General features: G+C 45.9%; 1 protein-coding gene across 1 annotated transcript in view; it reads right to left on the bottom strand.

Moving 5' to 3' along the window:
* SPMIP4 (sperm microtubule inner protein 4) overlaps window positions 1-14,311 on the bottom strand; it is a 56,393-nt gene extending 42,082 nt beyond the window's left edge. Inside the window, exon 1 of the mRNA XM_075828653.1 lies at window positions 14,178-14,311. Coding sequence (XP_075684768.1) covers window positions 14,178-14,311 — 134 coding nt within the window. The remainder of the gene's footprint in view (window positions 1-14,177) is intronic.
* Window positions 14,312-14,820: the final 509 nt, after the last annotated feature.

Raw genomic sequence — 14,820 nt, 5'->3', positions numbered from 1 at the left:
CTAGACGACAACCACACCAGATCCCCGACCATAAACAGGGGGTTAGCAGAACGTTTTTTATCAGCCTGAGTTTTTTGTACGCTCTGGGACACCTCTAGGTTTTTCTGAACCTGGGCCCAGACTGTGCACAGTTCCCGATGAACGTCCTCTACCTCAGGATTGTTGGAACTACCAGGTGAAACGGAGGAGAACCGTGGATTAAACCCAAAATTACAAAAAAAAGGAGAGACCCCAGACGAGTTACTGACCCGGTTATTAAGGGAAAATTCGGCGAGGGGAATGAAAGAGACCCAATCAAATTGACAGTCAGAGACAAAACACCTTAAGTATTGTTCTAGAGACTGATTAGTCCTCTCCGTTTGGCCATTGGTTTCAGGATGGAAGGCAGAGGAGAAGGACAGATCAATCCCCAACTTCATACAGAAGGCTCTCCAAAACAATGAAACAAATTGTACCCCTCTGTCCGAAACAATATTGACAGGGACCCCATGGAGACGCAGGATGTGTTTGACAAACAAGGTAGCCAACGTTTTGGCGTTGGGTAGTTTCTTGAGGGGCACAAAGTGGCACATCTTACTGAAGCGGTCCACCACCACCCACACCACCGACTTGCCTTGGGATGGAGGCAAATCGGTGATAAAATCCATGGAGATATGTGTCCAAGGTCTCTGGGGAATGGGCAACGAACGCAGTAAGCCCGCTGGTCGGGACCTGGGAGTCTTGGACCTAGCACAAACCTCACAAGCGGCGACGTAGGCCTTAACGTCTTTAGGCAACCCAGGCCACCAATAATTTCTGGTAATGAGGTGTTTGGTACCCAGGATGCCTGGATGGCCAGATAGTGCGGAGTCATGATTTTCCCTAAGTACCCTTAGCCGGAATTGCAGGGGAACAAACAGCTTGTTCTCAGGAAGGTTCCCGGGAGCTGCACCTTGATCAGCAGCAATTTCAGAGACTAAATCAGAATCGATCGAGGAAATGATTATACCTGGAGGCAAAATACAAGCAGGATCTTCCTCCGAAGGAGGGCTGGCCATGAAGCTACGCGACAGTGCATCAGCCTTAATATTTTTAGACCCAGCCCTATAGGTAACCAAAAAATTGAATCTGGTAAAAAATAACGTCCATCGAGCTTGTCTCGGGTTTAGCCTCCGGGCAGATTCTAGGAACACCAGATTCTTGTGGTCGGTAAGGACCGTTACCTGGTGCCTAGCCCCCTCCAGGAAGTGGCGCCACTCTTCAAATGCCCATTTAATGGCTAAGAGTTCGCGGTTGCCAATATCATAGTTACTTTCAGTTGGCGAAAACTTCCTGGAGAAGTAGGCACAGGGGCGGAGATGGGTGAGGGACCTGGTACCCTGGGACAAGACAGCCCCCACTCCCACCTCAGATGCGTCAACTTCCACGATAAATGGCTCCATTTGGTTGGGCTGAACCAGCACCGGGGCCGAGACAAAGCACTTCTTAAGGACCTCAAAAGCCTGGACAGCCTCAGGAGGCCAGTGGAGGAGATCAGCACCTTTGCGAGTGAGGTCCGTAAGGGGCTTAGCGATGACCGAGAAGTTAGCAATAAATCTCCTGTAATAATTAGCAAACCCCAAAAAACACTGTAACGCCTTCAGGGAGGCAGGTTGGACCCATTCCGCCACAGCCTGAACCTTGGCGGGGTCCATGCGGAATTCATGAGGAGTGAGGATTTGACCCAAAAATGGAATCTCCTGTACCCCAAACACACATTTTTCGGTTTTGGCAAACAGTTTATTTTCCCGAAGGACCTGGAGCACCTTCCTGACATGCTCCACGTGGGAGGACCAGTCCTTGGAAAACACCAGTATGTCATCAAGGTACACTACCAGAAAAATCCCCAGGTAATTTCTCAAAATCTCATTTATGAAATTCTGGAAGACCGCAGGGGCATTACACAACCCAAAGGGCATGACGAGGTATTCGAAATGGCCTTCGGGCGTGTTAAACGCAGTCTTCCACTCATCCCCCTCTTTGATGCGAATAAGGTTATACGCCCCCCGTAGATCCAATTTAGAAAACCATTGGGCCCCCTGAACCTGATTAAAGAGATCAGGAATCAAAGGAAGGGGATACTGGTTCCTTACCGTGACCTTATTCAGGCTACGGTAGTCAATGCATGGCCTAAGACCACCATCCTTCTTCCCCACGAAGAAGAAGCCAGCACCTACCGGAGAAGAAGAGGGACGAATGTAACCCTTGGCCAGGGATTCCTGGATATACACTCTCATAGCTTCACGTTCGGGACAAGAAAGATTAAATATCCTACCCTTAGGAAGCTTAGCTCCTGGTACCAATTCGATAGCGCAATCGTATTCTCTATGAGGAGGTAACACTTCGGAGGCCTCCCTAGAGAAAACATCAGCGAAGTCCTGAACAAACTCGGGTAGCGTATTCACCTCCTTAGGGGGAGAAATAGAATTAACAGAAAAACATGACGTACAACATTCATTACCCCATTTGGTTAGCTCCCCAGTATTCCAGTCAAACGTAGGATTATGCAACTGCAACCAGGGAAGACCTAGCACCAAATCGTACGATAATCCCTGCATCAACAGTACAGAGCATTGCTCCAAATGCATGGAGCCAACAAGGAGTTCAAAAACAGGGGTATGCTGTGTAAAATAAACATTAGCAAGAGGAGTGGCGTCGATACCCACTACCGGGACAGGTTTAGGCAAATCAATAAGAGGCATAGCAAGGGACATAGCAAATTCCACAGACATGATATTAGTAGAGGACCCTGAATCCACGAAAGCACTGCTGGTAGCAGACCTACCACCAAAAGAGACCTGAAAGGGAAGCAAGATCTTAGTACGTTTCATATTTACGGGAAATACCTGTGCGCCCAAGTGACCTCCCCGATGATCACTTAGACGCGGAAGTTCTCTGGCTGCAACCTTACGCTTAGGACAGTTGTTCACTTGATGCTTGTCGTCCCCACAGTAGAAGCAGAGACCATTCTTCCTGCGGAATTCTCTACGTTGTTGGGGGGACACGGAGGCCCCGAGTTGCATAGCTATCTCTGAATCTTTCGGGGAGGAACGAAGCAACGGAGCTTCGGGAGGCATCATGGGGGAGTCGGAGGAGAAAACACATAAACGTTCACGTTGTCGTTCCCTGAGACGTCGGTCAAGTCGTATCGCTAAAGCCATAACCTGGTCTAGGGAGTCACAAGAGGGATAGCTAACTAGCAGGTCTTTCAGGGCATTCGACAGACCCAACCTAAACTGGCACCTTAAGGCAGGGTCATTCCACCGAGAAGCTACGCACCACTTCCGAAAGTCAGAGCAATACTCCTCAACAGGTCTCTTACCCTGACGTAAGGTCACCAGCTGACTCTCGGCAAAGGCAGTCCTGTCAGTCTCGTCATAAATAAGTCCGAGAGCAGAAAAGAAACAATCAACGGAGGAAAGTTCAGGGGCGTCAGGAGCCAAGGAGAAGGCCCACTCTTGGGGCCCTTCCTGGAGCCGGGACATAATTATACCCACCCGCTGGCTCTCAGAACCTGAGGAATGAGGCTTTAAACGAAAATAAAGCCTACAACTCTCCCGAAAGGAGAGAAAAGTCCTCCGGTCCCCTGAGAACCGGTCGGGCAACTTGAGGTGGGGTTCAAGAGGTGCGGTGCGGGGAACTACCAGGGTAGCATCAGGTTGGTTGACCCTCTGAGCCAGGGCCTGGACCTGTAGGGAGAGACCCTGCATTTGCTGAGCCAGGGTCTCACGGGGATCCATAGTGGTGTCAGGGACCAGGGGTAGACTAGGTATGGGCTTGTTATTATGTAACGGCAGGGGGTAGGGAGACGGACAAGTGAGCCCTAATCTACCCGCCACTCTGTCCCTGCCTACTTGCAACGACCCGCCCTAGGCGACGGGGTACAACTGGGCGGCGGTCCCTGCGCTCAGTAAGTGCACGACAAACACGACAAACATACAAGGAACACAAGCAAGGAAAAGGGGCCGTTGCCCACGGCAACACCGTGAGCAACCAGAGTGGTGAACGAGCCGAGTCAAGCCAGGAGTGTGCGAGGTACAAAACGAAAAGCAGAAGAGTAGTCGGTAAGCCAGGGTCGGTATGGAGCAGGATCAAAAATAGCAGGAGCTGTAGCTGGGCCAGGAACCACAAGGAAGGAAACCAAAGCAATAACAAGCACCGAGGGACAGGAAGTGCAGGCTTAAATAGACCGAGGGCGGGAGCTAGCTGAGTCTGGCCAGGTTACGATAGGCTCTCCCACTCCTAAGCCTGCCAGCCTGAATGGTGGAAGCAGGAGTCAGTCTCAGGGATGTATTCTCAGGTGCTGACTGATTAGTTCTGGGAGTTAACCCCGCAGTGCCTGGCAGATCCTTTACAGCATCACTGTGAGGGCACATAGTTTCCTTTCAGTACCTTCTCTACTCATGTTTTCTTAGACCGGTTTCACATTGCCACAATACAGCCGCATTTTAGGTGTCTTCGTTATGGCTGCAACACCGATCCCCCCCCATCATTCTACTGAACGGAAATCAGATTCCCATAGAACCCTTTGATGATCTAAGCTTGGTTTTATAGATATGGGGAGGCTCAGAGTGTAGTAAGATTATTATAGCCATGTAAAATAGTCCTTACTCTGTATGTTAACTTCTATCTCTGGGCAGACCAATTGTTCTGTAGAAAAACAGGTCAAATTCTCCTATGGACTGCCACAGTAAATGTCTGGGTGCTGCATTTTTACTTAGCAACAAATGAAAAACGCAACTTAAAACCACTATAAAACTTACCTAAATGCTGTGTGTGGATACAGCCTTAGATGGTTATATTTGCTGTTATGGTTTGCTAATTAATTATTCATTTACAAAATCAATACATCATATTCTGAATACTAAGTGTCAGTCTGAGAGAATTGTCCCATTTTTATATACCTGGACTATTGGACTGATGAGCAGTTTCCATAGAAGTAATTACTTTTTACAGGTCCCACATTTCCTTTGGGAAGCCAGTGCTGACATTAGAAATTCAAATGTAATTTGCAAACACGAGTGAACAAGATTTTTATTTTCCTTTGAAAATCGATGTACTTAGTACCTACCATGTAATAACAATTCTGAGTCATAAATCAATGCTCAGTCTTCCATTTAATTTATCCAATTCACATAGGACAGGTCCTTCATTAGAAGTCAACCATTCAATCTGATCCAGTACAATAAAATACTTAAATAATGTAATGTAGATTGGAGGTTTTGACACACACACACACACACACACACACACACACACACACACACACACACACACACACACACACACACTTTTGTTGGTATTGTTTTTTTTCTTCTACAAAAAAGTTCTTGCCACCCTCTTTGAGCTGGATATACACTGGTGGAGTTTGACGACACACAGTCTTAGTATTATAGGGAACAACCTCCCCAACAGCCCCTCTATAAATACGTTGTAAGACCTCATCATGAATATTGCAATCCGTTTTGGGCTCCATATTGTAAAAGGCATATAGACGAATTGCAGATAGAGTTCAAAGGTGGGTGACCAGATTAATGAATGAGATGGGAGCTCTCTCTTATAATGAGAGGCTAGAAAAATTGTGTTTGTTCAGCTTGTGTGGTCAATAAAAAGAACTGGCACATGATTTATTCATTCCAAGAACTGTACAAAGGACCAGGGGACAATCTTTACTTGTGGAGGAAAGGTGTTTCAGACATGAATATAGGAAAGAGTTTTTTAGTGAAAGGGGTTGTCCAGTTACTAAAAAATGATAGCCTATGCTCAGGATAGTCCCTCAAAATCTGATCGGCCGGGGTCTGACACCCGGGACCCCTGCTGATCAGCTATTTTTGAAGGGGCCGCGGCGATACGCTTGTAGTGAAGCCTTCTACCAGTCTCTTCAATGGGAGAAGTCTGTAGTTGTAATGACAGGGATAGGGAAACAAACAAGTGAGCCCTAATCTACCCGCCACTCAGTCCCTGCCTACTTGCAACGACCCGCCTTAGGCGACGGGGTACAACTGGGCGACGGTCCCTACACTCAGTAAGTGCACGACAGACAACCAGACAAGGAAACACAGAACAAAGGGAAACGGGGCAGTTGCCCACGGCAACACCGTGAGCAACAAGAGTAGTAAACGAGCCGAGTCAAACCAGGAGAGTACGAGGTGCCAAACGCAGAGCAGGAGAGTAGTGAACAAGCCGAGTCAAACCAGGAGTGTACGAGGTACCAAACGCAGAGCAGGTAGAGTAGTCAGTAAGCCAGGGTCAATACGAATCAGGGACAAGTAGTTCAAGAAGCTGCAGCAGGGCCAGGAAGCCAACAGAGAAGAATCACAAGCAAGGAGGAACAGGAAAGGCAGGTATAAATAGACAGAGGGTGGGAGCTAGCTCCGTCTGGCCAGGCTGTGATAGGCTCTCCCACTCCTAAGCCTGCCATCCTGAGTGGTGGAAGATGGAGTCAGTCTCACAGACATAGAAGCAGGTGCAGACTGATTACCTACGGGCGTGGATACAGAAGCTGTGCCTGGCAGATCCTTAACAGTAGTACTGTGAACCGCCGCTACAAGTGTGTCAGCGATTCACAGTATGAGAAGATAAGGAAAGGAGGGTAAGCAGCGCTCGTATGAGCTCTGCGGCCCCTTCAAAGCAGCTGATGGCGGAAGTCCCGGGTGTCGGACCCTGAGTGATCAGATATTGATTGCCTATCCTGAGCATAAGCCATCAATTTTTAGGGACTGGACAACCCCCTTTTTAAACTATGGAATGCCCTACCCCAAGAGGGAGTAATGGCAGACACAATGTCAGCATTCAAAAAAGGGCTTGATGCTTATCTAATGACAAATGGCATGGAGGGTTATAAATAACTTAGCAATGAATGATGTATAATTGATTTGGGAAAGGTTGAACTTGATGGACATGTGTTGTTATTCAACCTTAGTAACTATGTAACCGAAAACTCTGGTAAAAAAAAATACTAGAACTCAGAGGTACACAACGTCTGGGTCCATACAGGCCATTGAATGTGGTTCAAAAAAAGATAACTAATGCTTTTTGGTGCCAATGTGCATGATTGTGGTACTTTTCTATAAAAGAGCTGATACAAACATGCCATTTATAGAGCAAGCTCTGTTTTAAAAGAAAAAAAAAACATAAACAGCAGGGGCTCAAAACTTTTCTATTAAAACTACCCTAATGTTTTACATCTGTAACATCAAACTGGACCAGACATTGCAACATAAATGCCATGGCCATGTGCTGGTAGAACCATGTGCAAGAGGCTATACGGTGGCACACAGTCCCCTGTGACTCTGCTTGATTTTTTTCCAACAGTAAAACCCTCTGTATGCCCTGGATTTAAAGCAGACGTTTAAAGAGGTACGGTAAGGGTCCAGATAGCAACAGTGGTTTTTATTTTGAAAAACAATAAATTTTGAGCAAGTTATGCACAATTTTAGATTTTTGCTAATTAGTTTATTAATATACAACTGGTCGTGTTTTTACTTTTTTATCAACTGGGCGTTGTAAAGAGAAGTGTATGACACTAACCAATCAGCGTCATACACTTCTCTCCATTCATTTTTAGCAGTACTCGCAACACAGCATGATTTTGCGAGATCACGCTGTGCAGTCACATACTCCCACATTAACTTTACCGAAGTGTCTTGAGAGTGAATAGACAAAGCCTCCAGCCAGGACGCGATGTCTATTCACACACCCGTCACGTTAAAGTTTCTTGGGGACTTACTCACACAACACGGCGCTATCTCGCGAGATCACGTGTGCTGTAATTCACAGAAACTTTACCGTGAGGGTAAAGAAGTAAAAACACGCCCAGTTGTCTATTAAGAAACTAATTAGCATAAATCTAAAATTGTGCATAAGTTGCTCAAAATTGATCGCTTTTCAAAATAAAAACCACTGTTGTTCTCTACATTACAGCGCCGATCAGATTATGTAGGAGATAGGGCACTTATAATCTCGTGACAGAGCCTCTTTAAAGTGGTTTTGCCCCGTTAGATTCAGCCGGTAATCTAGCGTCGATCAAAGATATAGCACAGTGATCAGTGCTCATTTATCTCCATGTAGCAATCATTGTACTGTATGGGGGCGAACGAGATAGTTCATTCTAGTACAGTTTGCCTCATTGTCTGCAGAACATTACTTTTTTACACGGGTAGATGTGCTGCCAATAACAATGATTTTTACTGCTTTATAAAATATATGATCAGCTGACAAACATTTGCCAGCTGATTGTTGGGCCCTTTTACACTGGCCGTTGATCGGGAATGAGCATCCGTTACATTTAGTCCATAACTTTCTCACTCGACCGTCCCACAAACTTGCAAGCTCTGCTGGGATGAGTGTATTTGTTTATTTTAGAAAAGAGTCAAGCCCCTGACAGATAGTGGCTTATCTCCTGGCAAAACAAAGGAACTATTGGCTTTGTTCTCACTTTTGTTAGTTCATTTCTGCCAGACTTCCAAAGTTTTTTTGTGGTCCGAATAGATTGCTGCACTATTCTTTCCAGTAAAAAATTTAAACCTGGTGAACCTATCATAAGTCATGGGAAGAAAAAAAACCTATCATGATAGAACATAATAAATCTATCATATCTGTTTTGAATACATTAAAAAGGAGGCCATGATCAGTGTTCACTATAGTGTGCGTGGCCGCGCACCTTCCACTGTCCGCCCGCTCTCTAAGGTTTAAAGCCACGGGCGGCGGGTGGAGGCAGTGGCGTCGCTAGCATCGGAGGGGGCGCTGGTGCTAGTGACAGCCACATTCACTTGTATGTGCGTCCTCAGGACGCAGATACAAATTAATACTGTAGGCTGCAGGCCACGTTAGTCACATCATAACACTGGTCTGCGCATGCGTCCTGCCCGAGAGGCAGTGCAGCACTCTGTCCGTCGCAGGAGCAGGGCAAGGTAAGTACAATCTTTTGTTTCTTGAGGGGGCTGTGTGGTAATATACAGGGGGGATAATTGTTGTGTGGCACTATATACAAGGGAAGAGGGGGGCTGTGTAGCACTATATATAAGAGGAGGGGGATTGCTGTGTGACAGTATATACAGGGGGGATTGCTGTGTGGTAATATACAGGGAGGGAATTGCTGTATGGCACTATATACAAGGGGAAGGGGGGGCTGTGTAGCACTATATACAGGGGGATTGCTGTGTAGTGCCATATACATGGGGAAGGGGGGGGATTGCTGCGTGGCAGTATATGCAATGGGAGGGGGGATTTGCTGTGTGGCAGTATATACAAGGGGAGGGGGGATTGCTGTGTGGCAGTATATACAAGGGGAGGGGGGATTGCTGTGCGACAGTATATACAAGGGAAGGGGGGCTGTGTGGCAGTATATACAAGGGAAGAGGGGCTGTGTGGCAGTATATACAAGGGGAAGGGAGGGTGTGGAGTAGTATATACAAGGAGAGAGGGGGCTGTGTAGCACTATATACAGTGGGGATTGCTGTGTAGCACCAGATACAAGGGGAGGGTAGATTACTGTGTGACAGTATCTACAATAGGAGGGGGGATTGCTGTGTGACAGTATATACAAGGGGAGGGGGGCTTGCTGTGTGGCAGTATATACCAGCGGAGGGGGATTGCTGTTTAGCAGTATATACAAGGGGAGGGGGGATTGCTGTGTGACAGTATATACAAGGGGAAGGGGGATTGCTGTGTGACAGTATATACAAGGGGAGGGGGTATTGCTGTGTGACAATATATACAAGGGGAGGGGGTATTGCTGTAAGGCAGTATATACAAGGGGAGGGGGTATTTCTGTAGGGCAGTATATACAAGGGGAGGGGGGATTGCTGTGTGGCAGTATATACAAGGGGAGGGGGGATTACTGTGTGGCAGTATATACAAGGGGAGGGGGATTGCTGTGTGGCAGTATATATAAGGGGGCTGTATGGCACTATCTACAGGGGGGCTGTGTGGAGCTATGTACAGGGGGCTGTTTGTGGCACTATCTACAGAGGGGGCTATGTGGCACTATCTACAGGGGGGATGTGTGGCACTATCTACAGGGGGGCTGTGTGTGGCAGTATCTACAGGGAGGGGGTGTGACACTTTCTACAGGGGGTCTGTGTGGCACTATCTACAGGGGTCTGTGTGGCACTATCTATAACAGGCGGGCTGTGTGGCGCTATCTACAGGAGGCTGTGTGGCGCTATCTACAGAGGGCTGTGTGGCGCTATCTACAGGTGGGCTATAAGGACAGTTATGGAATGAGGGATTCTTTAATAGATGCCTATAATTGGTGTTTATAACTGTCTATTTTACTGGTGGACTTGTAATATTATAGTATTTAAAAAAGTATTTAAAACTAATTTAAAATACGTTTTCTTATTCTCTTATTTAGTACGCTATATTAGCGTTTGCTGGGGGTATTACTTTTGGTCATCAGATCCCTCACCATTGATGGAGACTTGCCCTGCTCCCTAACTGCCCCGCTCAGGAGCTGCCAAGGCTTAGAGGGAACATTGGCCATGATGACAGTGTGAACAGAGCCTTAGAAAGTTGCACAACTTTTCAATATATAATTATCGGGCATTTACGGTTTTATGTAAATAAAGTTCATTCACTGTATAATTAATAATTTTGCATCTTTCTCGTATACTTTGTGTTTCACTTCCTCACTATTTCAAGATCTCTGCTTGCTGTCAATTAATGGGAACATTATTGTTTACATACTTAGGTCTGATTCACACGAACGCTGCGCATCTCGGACGTGAAAAACTGCAGTTTTTCACATCCGAGTTACATCAATATTCAGTGCTAAGGGATACGATGTCACGCATCCCCCATAGTTGAGAGTCTATGGAGGGATGCGTGATGTGCGAAAAGAACAGACATGTCCTATTTTCGCACGGACCCTTCACACGGTCCGTTGAAACAACGGCTATGTGAACGGCCACATTGAATTACATAGGTCCGTGGGACGGCCGCTGTTTCAACGGCCATCCCACAGACGTTTAACACGCTCGTGTAAATAAAGCCTAAGGGTGAAAATAACTGATCATGTCCAACTGATATAGGCACACAGCTAATTGCAAAGGGAGACGTGCTGCCGACAATGATAATATTTAACTTTTTTAAAACAATGCGATCAGCAGATGAACGAGCGTTTGCGCGTTCATCTGCTGATCACTGCCCTGTTTACACAGGGCAATTATCTGCAACGAGCGTGCTATGAACGCTTGTATGCCCGATAATCGCCCAGTGTAAAACCCTCTATACACTGTAACAAGCCATGCACCTGCGTCAATTGGATATAATCAGGTTAGCTTTTGAGCCACTGGTTTAAAGCAATAAAGTTTACATTCACTAAGGCTTCATGCCCGTAATTTTGACCCGTAATTACAGGCACGGCCGGCCGCGGGCAGCCGGACGTTTTTACGAGCCGTGCTCCCATTATAAAGTATAGGAGCACGGCCCGTAAAATGAAAAAATAGTACATGTCCTATTTTTTTCGGCAGGTTTCTACGGTACGGACACCGTCTCGTAGACATACGGGAAGGTGTCCTTCGACCATAGAAATGAATGGACCCGTAATTATGAACCGTAATTACGGTCCGTAATTACAGGCGATTTTATGGTCGTGTGCATGGGGCCTAACAGAAAGCAAAGATCTTGAAAAAACACCAGTATTATAAATAGCACATGGTAGGTTGATTACTGATTACAGATTTTGCATTGGGGCCCTGTCTCTGCACTGCACTAAAACAGAAGCAGAAAGCAACAGGATGAGCGACTCTTGGAGATAATGGCTTTGTTTCCGGCTTTTATGCTTCCTTTAATGCTAATACGTTTCCAGTCGTATCAAATCACAGGTTGGGTGACAACTGAGCCTACAGGCTTTACTTATAAATCATTCACAGTGACAGGCACTTGTATTGTGCTGAATTACTGAGTAATCCCTCAGCTAAAGAACGAGTGTTTCAAAACTCTTAGGGCATGACCACACGTGGCGGATTTCCTCCGCAACTGTCCGCATCAATGCCGCACAGAATCTGCGTTGCAGATTCTGCTGCGGATCTGCACAAAATGTGCAGTAAATTGATGCGGACTAGCTGCTGCGGACTGCGGGAAAAGTGCTTCCCTTCTCCCTATCAGTGCAGGATAGAGAGAAGGGACAGCACTTTCCCTAGTGAAAGTAAACGAATTTCATACTTACCGGCCGTTGTCTTGGTGACGCGTCCGTCTTTCGGCATCCAGCCCGACCTCCCTGGATGACGAGCCAGTCCATGTGACCGCTGCAGCCTGTGCTTGGCCTGTGATTGGCTGCAGCCGTCACTTAGACTGAAACGTCATCCTGGGAGGCCGGACTGGAGACAGAAGCAGGGAGTTCTCGGTAAGTATGAACTTATATTTTTTTACAGGTTGCTGTATATTGTGATCGGTAGTCACTATCCAGTGTGCAGAAACAGTTACTGCCGATCGCTTAACTCTTTCAGCACCCTGGACAGTGACTATTTACAGACGTCTCCTAGCAACGCTCCCGTCATTACGGGAGCCCCATTGACTTCCTCAGTCTGGCTGTAGACCTAGAAATACATAGGTCCAGCCAGAATGAAGAAATGTCATGGCAAAAAAGCAAGACGCATCCGCAGCACACATAACATGTGCATGACAGCTGCGGACTTCATTGCGGAACTTAGAATCTCCATTGAAGTCAATGGAGAAATTCCGCCATGAGTCCGCCACTGCTCCGCAACAGACAGAGCATGCTGCGGACACCAAATTCCGCTCCGCAGCCTATGCTCCGCAGCGGAATGTTACGCATCGTCTAAACGAACACTTCTAAATAGAAGTGGAAGTCAATGCAGAAACGGCTCCGCTGCGGATTAACGCTGCGGAGTGTCCGCAGCGGAATTTAAGTGAAATTCCGCCACGTGTGAACCCAGCCTTAGGTTCAAAGACGATTAATCCCTCTCACACCTCCACCATTAAAACGTCTCGATTATAATGATTTAGTTACATCATTTCAATTTGCTTCAAATATTCAAACATGTTAATCCTTGGATTAAAAAGTTCCAGGTGAGGTTTAAACTGCAATAAAAAATACAGGGTGCTAGATATGGAAAATAACAAAAATGGGACAAAGACACATTGCAGATTCCACTAATGCGATGTTCAGACGTGTCGGATTTGCCAGGCACGTGTTTACTTCTGGATCCACGGTGGAAATATGAGACATCTCAGATTTCTGCTGTGGATACACAACTTAATGTGCGGCAGATCCGCACGTGGATTAGTCCAATTCAATAGCGGATTCAAATTAATGGGAGGTGGATTTCCCTCAGATTTCATGCGGACTTCAGCGTTGAAATCCTGTATAAAATGAAATTCTTTGATTTTCTTAACCCTGAGTTACAGCATGTTTTATAGCCCGTATTCACCCAGAGCTGCATTCCTAATTCTGTAACATTCCTTACTTGTTCAGTGTCTGTACAGCGCTTTTATAATTGCATTCTGGGTGGTCTCATCCTTGCAACAGGCACTGTACAATAATCTGAATCTCCGAGAATGCAGTGACAGAGGGCATATAGGAGAGCAGCAAAGTGCCTGCTCTCCCTGGTACAGCAATAAAATACATGCCCCGTTTAGATGACCTGTTAATGGAGAGGTACATTGGTGATGGTCGTCCGCACAGAATTCAAAGACTGGCAGTGGCACTTGTGTTCTGTTCATGGTGCTGGGAAGACCAAACCCAAGAAATGATTCCCCTTTCCACAGGTGACTAGCCCACTTTACAACAATTAACACCTAGTACCTATTGTGTCACTCCTCCTGTTCAGTTTAGATTGTAAACTCTTGCGGGCCGGGACTTCTCTCCTTTTGTCTCTTTGTTTATTTATTTTAAATACTAATCATTTTACTTGTTTATTGAATCCCCAATTGTAAAGTGCTGTGGAATATGTTGATGTTATATAAACAAAGAATATTATTATTGCTCACCGTTACTATATATTAGATAATGGCTGTAAAACCAGACAGTGATTGTTTAACTGTTCAATAAAACAAGAAATAAAATGTATGGAGAGGACAGAACATAAAATGTGTCACAAAAGATCAGTAATAAAATACAAAACAAAAGATTAGCAAAACAGTTTTGTACTGAAATGTAATAAAATTCCTGCACCGTTCATTGTGGTTCTTACCTTTCTGGGGATGTGGTGGGGCGCTGAGGAACCTGTAGAGGAGTCCACACTCCGGATGACTGTAGGGTTGGGGAAAGGTTCTGTGTACCCTCATTCTGCCTGTAGTAATAAGACAGGTCAGGCTGCACTGCCATGCTTCATGTTTCAGCTGAAACCTCTATCAGAAGGACATTGTAATCAGATATGTTCCCAAACTGGGAACACCTACAAAAACATACACCAACAGGCAGCAGAACAGCCCAGGCATCCAGGTTACAGCACGGTCCGCCTACACTATTCTGATTTGTCACTTGACAATTGCAAGATAGCATTACATGTCATTCATTCACTACCATGTGTAAGCTGTTAGGTGACTGCTCAGCAAGTACATTTAGCAGTGAGAAGATAGGACAATGCACCTTAGTGGAGGCACTGCTTTTCAGCATTTACAACAAATACATTATATACAGCTATGATGGATCAGCGCCATTCTAAAAATGAAGCCAATGTTTTCAGTCACATTAAAGAGGCTCTGTCACCAGATTATAAGTGCCCTATCTCCTACATAATCTGATCGGCGCTGTAATGTAGATAACAGCAGTGTTTTATATTTTGAAAAATTATCATTTTTGAGTAAGTTATGAGCAATTTTAGATTTATGCTA

The sequence above is a fragment of the Rhinoderma darwinii genome, chromosome 5, assembly GCF_050947455.1.
Source record: "Rhinoderma darwinii isolate aRhiDar2 chromosome 5, aRhiDar2.hap1, whole genome shotgun sequence".
In the NCBI taxonomy this organism is placed as follows: Eukaryota; Metazoa; Chordata; class Amphibia; order Anura; family Rhinodermatidae; genus Rhinoderma; species Rhinoderma darwinii.
The sequence above is the reverse complement of the archived record's forward strand: the minus strand, read 5'-3'. Positions and strand labels throughout refer to the sequence as shown.